The sequence below is a fragment of the Salvia hispanica genome, chromosome 3 (genome assembly GCF_023119035.1).
Source record: "Salvia hispanica cultivar TCC Black 2014 chromosome 3, UniMelb_Shisp_WGS_1.0, whole genome shotgun sequence".
Taxonomy (NCBI): Eukaryota; Viridiplantae; Streptophyta; class Magnoliopsida; order Lamiales; family Lamiaceae; genus Salvia; species Salvia hispanica.
This window is the reverse complement of record NC_062967.1, coordinates 54,083,659-54,092,903: the sequence shown is the minus strand read 5'-3', so window position 1 is coordinate 54,092,903 and position 9,245 is coordinate 54,083,659. Positions and strand designations below refer to the sequence as shown.

At 35.2% G+C, this 9,245-nt stretch overlaps 1 protein-coding gene across 2 annotated transcripts; it reads left to right on the top strand.

The window, feature by feature from the left end:
• The first annotated feature begins 1,618 nt into the window (after positions 1-1,618).
• LOC125215299 (vacuolar protein sorting-associated protein 35A-like) lies at positions 1,619-9,217 on the top strand. 2 transcript variants are annotated; one of them, XM_048116674.1, is made up of 22 exons: positions 1,619-1,749; positions 1,814-1,910; positions 1,980-2,103; positions 2,754-2,939; positions 3,533-3,620; positions 3,813-3,869; positions 3,955-4,044; positions 4,120-4,242; positions 4,373-4,447; positions 4,520-4,579; positions 4,963-5,079; positions 5,775-6,014; positions 6,093-6,158; positions 6,304-6,390; positions 6,849-6,938; positions 7,023-7,112; positions 7,488-7,556; positions 7,650-7,730; positions 7,833-7,940; positions 8,110-8,213; positions 8,305-8,418; positions 8,510-9,217. In XM_048116674.1, the coding sequence occupies exons 1-22, from the start codon at positions 1,654-1,656 to the stop codon at positions 8,718-8,720; spliced, it is 2,373 nt and encodes a 790-aa protein (XP_047972631.1). In that variant the 5' UTR covers positions 1,619-1,653; the 3' UTR covers positions 8,721-9,217. The 2 variants fall into 2 exon arrangements, 1 of the variants encoding a protein (XP_047972631.1); XR_007175244.1 differs by lacking the exon at positions 8,510-9,217 and having other exon boundaries at positions 7,833-7,950.
• The last annotated feature ends 28 nt before the right edge of the window (positions 9,218-9,245 follow it).

Sequence of the window (9,245 nt, the reverse complement as noted above, 5' to 3'; positions counted from 1 at the left end):
TATCTAAACCCTACATACACATTTTTTTTCATGGCGAGCCTTAATTTTTATGCAGTTTTGATTGTTTTTTATTTGTTTAGTGTGACACAAAAAAATTAATAATTTTAATTAAAAATAATTTATTGCTATTTAAAAATCTAAATTTAAATATAATTTTGTAAAATTAAATCTGATAATTAAAAAGTGAAACAAAAAGAATGATAAAAAAGTAAAGAAAAAAATAATTTTGAAATAATATCAGATTTAGTATATCGTTAAAATAATATCAGATTGAAAAAGTTAAAAATGTGAAAAGAAGAAATTGCCCAGCAGCCCAAATGGGCATTTTTGGGAGAAAATAATGCAAAAGTATCAATATTGAAATAAACCCTTAATTCAGGGACTAGAGGAGATATTTTTAAAGTCCATGAACTATTGATGAGATATCCTCTGTAGTTCATGGACCATTTTTGTAGTTCACTCTAAAAAAATGAAAAAATAAAAATAGAAAAAAGGTAATATAACTATTATATTTTGGAAAGTGGGATAATTTTATACTACATCCGTCCCATATTAGGAGTAGTGATGTCAATCGGGCCGGTCCATCGGGTTTCGAGCCAACCCGCTTGAGTTGCGGGTCAATCGGGTTGCTACTGATAAGATTAACATGCGATCAATCCAATAAATAACGATGAAAAATGGTTATATTTATAAAATGTAAAATATTTAATTATGATAAATTTGAGATATATGCTTAAACACATCATAAACATGATCAAATACTAATATTTAAGATTGTGAAATTTTAATGCATGTTTTAGAAATTTAAATTTTTTTAGTGAATTTGAAGTTTTTAATTTATTTATCAAATTTTATATTAATTTCAATATATAATTTGTATATTTAATATAAAATTGATAGTTATATCTATATTATAAAATTAATCAATGAAGTGTAGAGTTAGGAGTAAAAATATTGAATAATAGAAATTTTATCGAGTTTTCGGGCCAGCCCATCGGGTTTTCAGGTCTGGCCCTAACGGGCTGCGGTTAATCGGGTTTTATTTTTTCGGGCTAGAAATTTCTGGCACTAACCCTATAAATTTGGCTGGCTATTCGGGCCAGCCCACGAGTTGCGAGCTACACTGACATCCCTGATTAGGAGTCTCATTTAATGTGGACGGGGATTTTAAAAAATGTAAAGAAAAGTGAGTTGAATAAGTTGATGGACTATGAGGGGATGTATTCATATCCTTTTTCTATTTTTTGTTCAAACATTCAATCGAATCTCAGCCCCATGATTTTGTCATCTAACGGTTAGATTAATGTTACATGTCATTTAATAATGTACACGGACTAATAATGTAACATTATAGTCTAATAATGCAGATTTTCGTTCTAATAATGTACACCGACTAATAATGTAACATTATAGTCTAATAATGCAATCGATGAGGTAGTAATTTTTAATTATTCTCTGATTTTTTTAATAAAATTATTAATTTCAAAATGGTAAAAACGACGCCTCCCAAGTCCCAACTTGTAATTGCAACTATAATTACCTCTGCAACTTATTTTGATTATTTCGATTGTTTATTTATTTTCCCCTGATTTAAGTTTTAATATAACTACTAGTTGAATAATCTGTGTGAGAGAGAAGACAGAAGAGAGAAGGATGATCAGTGACGGAGTTGGAGAAGACGAAGAAAAATGGCTGTCAGCTGGGATCGCCGGCCTGCAACAGAATGCATTCCACATGCATCGCGCACTCGTACTTGCATCTCTCTTATTCTTTCATCTCACTTAAACCCTAGTTTCTCAATTTCATTTTTCAGGATTCCAACAATTTGAAGGATGCTCTCAAGTACTCCGCTCAGATGCTCTCCGAGCTCCGCACTTCCAGGCTCTCCCCTCACAAATACTACGAACTTTGTCTGTAACTCAATAATTCACATTTCATTTCCCTCGGAATTATTGTATTAAATTTCTGTTGGTGTGTAGATATGAGGGCTTTTGATGAATTGAGGAAATTAGAAATCTTCTTCAAGGAGGAATCTAGTCGCGGTTGCTCCATCGTTGAGCTCTATGAACTCGTGCAGCATGCTGGAAACATCTTGCCCAGACTGTAAGGCCTCGTCTATTTCCGATTTGTATTTAATGTGCAAAAAAATAATAAATCCTGCTTTACTTGATTGTCGTACACGTCAAATTGCATATTTGGATCCAGCATTACTGCTTGCATGATTCTACCTCCGTCCACAAAAAGTAGACAAAATTATAGAGGACACAGGTTTTAACATGCAATTGGCAAAGTAAGTGAGATGGAGGAAAAATGTGGTAGAAGTAGTGATAGTAGATTGTGGGGTCTTCATCTACAATGATGTGTAGGGTTGGTATTTGTTTAAAAGTTTTCATATTTAGAATTGGTCTAATTTTAGTGGACACTCCAAAATGGTAAAATTAGTCTATTTTTTGTGGACGGAGGTAGTATGAATTTAGAAGCCCTATGCTGACAGAAGGAATAGAAATAGTCTTTCTGTAGGACTGTCATCTGAAAGATATGCATTCATTTCCTTCGTAGTTTTCTTGTATATGCTTCCTTAGGGAATATTCTCATGTATGCCAAGCACTTGATGATTGTTTCATACTACTAGTATTTAAAATTTGTTCTAATGATTACATTCTATCTGTGGTCCAACCTGCAACATATGGTTTGTTAAGGTTTGAGTTGTTAATCTTTGTCACCCTTATTAATTTCTGTCCTCCTTTTCTTAGATATCTGCTCTGTACTGCTGGCTCTGTCTACATAAAGTCCAAAGAAGCTCCAGCAAAGGATGTTCTCAAAGATCTGGTAGAAATGTGTCGTGGGATCCAACATCCTCTGCGTGGTCTTTTTCTAAGGAGTTACCTATCTCAAGTCAGTAGGGATAAATTGCCGGACATTGGATCTGAATATGAGGGGTAAGGATATAATGTCATTATATGCTTTTTTTTTTCTGTCAATTTAGACTTACAGAAACAGTTGTTTTTCTGTTAATTATTGTCAAATAGTACATAGTATTTCATAAAATTATGGTTGCTAGCATGAAGTTCGTTCTGTGGTCATGTGCAATTAACTTTATATACATGAGTAAGGAAACCAGTATCTCAGCATAACAATTTTAGTTATCAATGTCTAAATAGGGTACGTTCATACTCTAAATAACGGTGTTGTTGTCATTGTTTTGGAAATTTATTTTAATTGTTTAATTCTATGGATAAAGCCTTCATTATAGGTTTAAACTGAATTGGGGCTTTCCTGCCTATGTGTTTTATGCACATTTTTGTACTAAGAATACTAGGTTCATGTAATACTGACCCTTATACTTTTGAATTTAATTTACATACACATACATCTGAATATGCACTTTAAGCATCTGTTTACTTATGCTGGCACTTCATTTCTTTATTTTTATTCCAGCTGAGTTCTACCATAAGTATGTGCTATAATTGATCTGATCACTCTCCAGCACTCCTAGTTAGACTTTCTGCTAAATATCCCCTTCCTCTGGTAGGGATGCTGATACTCTCATGGATGCTGTTGAGTTTGTGCTCCAAAATTTTACAGAAATGAACAAACTTTGGGTTAGAATGCAACACCAGGTATGATCAGAAAAGATGGAGTCTGTATTCCCTTCAACTGATCCTGTCTGTAATCTGTATTACAAAAAAGAAAAAGAAAAAAGAAATGATCCAGGAGCTGAATTTTTTTTTCCAAATGTAGGCAGTTAGTCTCATTTGAGAATAGACTAATTTTAGATTTCTGGCCCACAATGTTACATTGCGTATTTGCAGGGACCTGCTAGGGAAAAGGATAAGAGGGGTAAAGAAAGGGGTGAGCTACGTGATCTGGTAAACATCCTCCGATAATTAATAGTTCTCTGTATTAATGGTTGACTGTCACTGAGTTCTTGTTTTCTTCACTTATTTTGGTTAGGTTGGTAAAAACCTTCATGTTCTTAGCCAAATTGAGGGTGTTGATCTTGAGATGTACAAAGAAATAGTGCTTCCCCGAGTGTTGGAGCAGGTAAGGTTGCTTGTGTTGTACTGTTTCTAACTATGTTTCTGATAATATTTTGATGTTATGCATCTTGGGCTTCAGATTGTCAACTGCAAGGATGAACTTGCCCAATATTACTTGATGGATTGCATAATTCAAGTATTCCCAGATGAATATCACTTGCAGACACTTGAAACATTATTGAATGCCTGCCCTCAACTTCAGGTAGGTAGATATTGGACTCCACAACACCTAAAAGTTGGAGGTTCATTCTGCATACCCGCTAGTGTTCTAGACCAGTTACTGTGTTTTTACTGATTAAACCTTCTTTAACAAGCACAATGTTCTACTGCAGGCTTCTGTCGATGTAAAAACAGTGCTTTCTCGGCTAATGGAAAGGCTTTCAAATTATGCTGCTTCTGGTACAGAAGTAAGTAATTGGGAACTTCATAAAACTTAGTGTGAGATATTGTGGCTTCGCCTCACGAGTTCCATGCTGCAGGTGTTACCTGAATTTTTTCAAGTAGAAGCTTTTGCAAAGCTGAATAGTGCCATTGGCAAGGTATATCGACTTAGTTTCCACCTGAAATTTAAAGATATTTATAATTTATAGATGATGATTTGGACTATGTTAATTATTTAAATATTGCTTGGCATTTTATTAACAACCATATTTTAGAGGATATTGATGGTTACTTTGTAATGGTAAGCATGTGGTTCCACCAATTATGCAGCTACTAAGTTCCCCAGGTTTGATTTGGCATTTGAGATATTTTACATAAATATTAGTGCTTGTGAGGCCAGCATCACGACACACTGCTATTCCTTCAATATAGTATATGTTTGTACTTGGCTCCTGCTTTATGCAAGTTTGATATCCATACCCCTCTCCCCCATCATTTATTGAGTTTTACCCAGCCAATCAGCTGTCTACTCTGGTTGCAGGTGATAGAAGCGCAAGAAAATATTCCCATTGCTGGAGTTGTTACTTTATATGCGTCTCTTTTGACATTTACTCTGCAAGTACATCCTGATCGACTGGATTATGTTGACCAAATTCTGGTATGTTTCCTTTAGCTGGTAATGATATCTCCTAGGATTAGTTTAGGTTTACCATACAGTTTTAGCAGTTGACTAATCCTCTTAGCATGATTGTTTTGGCAATAGTTGATAATCATATTCTGTTTGCATCAACGGTTTTTGCTATGATTGGTGTAAGCTTCAGTTTGCAGTAGCCTTATGTGGATTTATCACGGGAGGAGTAAACTCTTACATTATGTATATTGGATAGAACATATATAAAGAAAGCCGCATTTATTATGTACCTCTGCTGTCCAAGGAAATAAATCGTTAATAATTTAAATCATAGTACCAATTATCAGCTGGTATTTCTAATCATAGTAGTAATTATCAACTGGTATTTCTAATCATAATTATCAACTGGTATTTAAATCATAATTATGTGGCTAGGTTCTTCTTGTTCAAAAGCTGTAAAATAAGGATGTCTGAAAAAGCAGATCATCAGGATCCTCTTTAGTCCACTAATTCATATGTGCTTCATGCCTTCACATAAGAAACTGCTACAATTATTCAGCATCTCTGTATAAAGGGCTATCTGGCTGTTTTGTTTCTACAATAGTCTATGTAGGTTTAATTATACCTTTCCTTTATGTTAGTGTATGGAACGGGAGTGACTCTTTGTAGGTTTTTATATGTCATGTGCCGATAGTACTTAGATACTATGCATTTTCCTGCAGGGAGCATGTGTGAGGAAACTTTCAGGAAGAGAAAAGCTTGACGATAGCAAAGCAACAAAACAGATTGTTGCACTTTTAAGTGCTCCACTTGAGAAGTATAAGGATATAGACACTGCATTGAAGCTATCTAATTATCCTCTGATCATGGAGTGTCTAAGCGATGGAACACATAAAGAGATGGCCAATGTCATTGTACAAAATATAATGAAAAACAAGACTTGCATATCAACTGCAGAGAAGGTACATGTCTTCCAGAATTTACTTCCATATTGATAGAGGAATTGGTCCTTTTCTAACCCATGGATATTATTGTTTTAGGTAGATGCGTTATTTGAATTGATAAAGGGGCTTATCAGAGATCTTGATGGAGATACTCATGATGAGGTAGTCTGGAGATGATATCTAGCAATTTAATAGTTGGCTTTAGCTTTTACAGATAATTATATTTTCCTGAATTTTTTTATTTTCCTTCTAAGTCGTTCTATATGCATTTCATTCTTGATTGTTTCACTTTTCCTTGTTTTCTTAGCTCGATGAGGACTTCATAGAGGAACAGAATTCTGTTGCACGGCTTATTCAAATGCTGCACAATGATGATCCTGAAGAAATGTTGAAGGTATTTGGTTATGTTAATGTCTAATCTTGATACAGTTGAAGGGTACTGCAGTTTTATTATTTAGTTGACCCTTTCCCTTTCCATCGACAACATTGTTTGGCTTTGTTTCTGATTTAGCTTGCTCATTTATCCGGCAATGATTGATTATGCAGTTATTATCTTATTCTAAAATGTATGCCGTATAAGTTAGTATCTGTTTCACAGTTTGTGGTTCTATCTGTGAAAGATCTTCAAGCATGAAACTAGAATTTCATCACTCAATACTTCTTTTTCTTCCTTTCCTTTCCTTTCCGTTTTTCTCTTCATCAGTATTGTTTGAAACTTATAATTTCCCATGGCTACCTTACTCTGAAATCTGAATGATATTTATGTCGACTGTCTTATACACTTATGGGTTGCTGTTCATTTGACCTAACTCTGAATGGCAATCATTTCTCTCTCTCTCTCTTTCATTACAGGTCATCCAAACTGTGAGGAAGCACATTTTGACTGGAGGGCGGAAGAGGCTTCCTTATACTGTTCCTCCACTTATATTTAGTTCTCTGCAGGTATTTCCCCCTTTTTGCTATTCCAGCCAGTTCTCTACAGGAGTTAAGGGTTGCACTGTATGATGGTGATTATCTGGTCTGCAGCTGGTTCGTCGACTGGAAAGACAAGATGAAAGTGTCTCTGGCGATGAGGCACCTACGACACCTAAGAAGATCTTTCAATTAGTGACACAGGTATTAATGATTTTAATTGCAAGTTTATGTAAGTTCTCTGCTGGTTTTCACTGCTATTGGCCATTGACCATGCTTATACGTAGTGGGATGTCGGAAATACTTTTGTATACTGTTCCTGATGTTCAGCCTTTAATGCTTATTAATAGTGTTTCTACTTTAGAAAAAATTACGTGCTTCGCCTTTAAGGAAATTAAAATTTTGGTTCGATGTTATTTGGTGTGACTGGTGCCAATGCATCCGAATTTTGTTTTCTCCAGATGCAGATAGTCTCTAGCTGATTAGAGATTTTCAATATGAGCTTTCGCCTTTCAACATTAATTTTCCAGTACAACCTTTTCATCTTAGTTGCCTTTGATATCACCTTTTTCATTGTAGACAATTGAGGCCCTGGCAAGTATTCCCGTTCCGGAACTAGCTCTGGGATTATATTTGCAATGTGCTGAGGTTCTTCTTCTTAAACCTGATATGTGAAAAGTAAACTTAGTTGACATATTCCATTCTGTCTGGCAAGTAGTCTCTGATTTTGTGGATTCTCAGGCTGCAAATGACTGTGACCTCGAACCTGTAGCATATGAGTTTTTCACCCAAGCTTATATTTTGTATGAAGAAGAAATTACGGTAACCTTTTAGTTTCCAAACGTCAAATTCTTTGCTTAATGGCATTTGTTCTGTCAGTGTGCTGTTTTGGTCTTTTAATTTTGCTTCAATTTGTTTCTCCAGGATTCAAAAACTCAGGTGACTTCCATACACTTGATAATAGGGACACTTCAAAGGATGCATATCTTTGGTGTTGAAAATAGAGATGCATTGACACACAAGGCGACAGGGGTAAATTATTGTAAGCCTTATATAATCATATTATAACAATACTACGTTGATCCTAATAACATTGGGATAGCAGCAGTACTGTATAGTGTCGTTCTATGTAATTCTTTATAACAGATCTTTCTAGATGTACTCTATGAATGAAACTAACTTTCATCTTTATAATCCTTAGTATTCTGCAAAGTTGTTAAAGAAACCCGACCAGTGTAGAGCTGTTTATGCTTGCTCACACCTGTTCTGGCTTGATGACCACGATAATATTAAAGATGGAGAAAGGTACCACTTTTTAGCAAGTTGGGATAGCTATATAACACCCATCAAGTTCATTTGGAAGAAATACAATCATTGAATTAAATGTTTTCCATAGGGTCTTGCTTTGTTTGAAGCGCGCATTAAGAATCGCAAATGCTGTTCAACAAATGGCAAACGCAACTAGAGGCAGCAGTGGATCAGCTTTGCTCTTTATAGAGATACTAAACAAGTGAGGAAATACTGCCAAACCTGTTTGCCCATTTTATGATATTTTCTCATTATATTTCAAGAATATTCATTGCCTGTTCATGTTAATATAGGTATCTCTACTTCTATGAGAAAGGGGTCTCACAGATTACAGTTGAGTCGATTCATGACCTAACTAAATTGATCAGAAACGAGATGCAAGGTGATGCTTCACCGTCAGATCCAGCAGCAGATGCCTTTCTTGCAAGTACATTACGATATATACAGTTTCAGAAGGACAAAGGTGGCGCTGTGGGGGATAAGTACATGCTCATTACAGATTAGTGTCTCAAATCTTCAGCACCAGGTTTTACTGGAGCCAACTGGGGAGAATGTGGCTGGTAGGTTCTGAGCACTTGTGACTAGGAGAACACGTGTGCCTGTGTTTTTTGTGGACTAACTCTGATTTTAACTTCTCCGGCACACTGCTATAGAGAGTGTAAAGTGTAGTTCAATGCTGACTACCTGACAACGTTTGAGGTGTTATGCCTGTTGTTAAAAATTGCATTTATTAAGAAAGTGGTACATAATTTCTGTAATTTTTGCTTCCCCTATGCACCGGTGAACTGAGTGTTGTTTTGACAAGCCATGGAAGAGACAGAGATGTGAAAAAATTATGTATACTTTTGATTGCTGCCATAGACAAATACGAGTTTGTATATTGATCTTTTTTTCTTTTCACCATGAAATTGCTTTTTTGTGTAATAGAAGAGAGGCTTAATGTTATCATGTTTTCGAGGAATGGCTGATGACTATGGATGAATCTATGAACTTATTTTAAAGGCTTGTATGAATAATTTATATCTGCTC

Coding starts and splice junctions, on each gene's coding strand:
- LOC125215299 (XM_048116674.1), top strand. CDS start 1,654: ATGATCAGTGACGGAGTTGGAGAAGACGAAGAAAAATGGCTGTCAGCT. Junction 3,870..3,954: donor GGGGTGAGCTACGTGATCTG/GTAAACATCCTC, acceptor TATTTTGGTTAG/GTTGGTAAAAACCTTCATGT. Junction 8,419..8,509: donor TTTATAGAGATACTAAACAA/GTGAGGAAATAC, acceptor ATGTTAATATAG/GTATCTCTACTTCTATGAGA.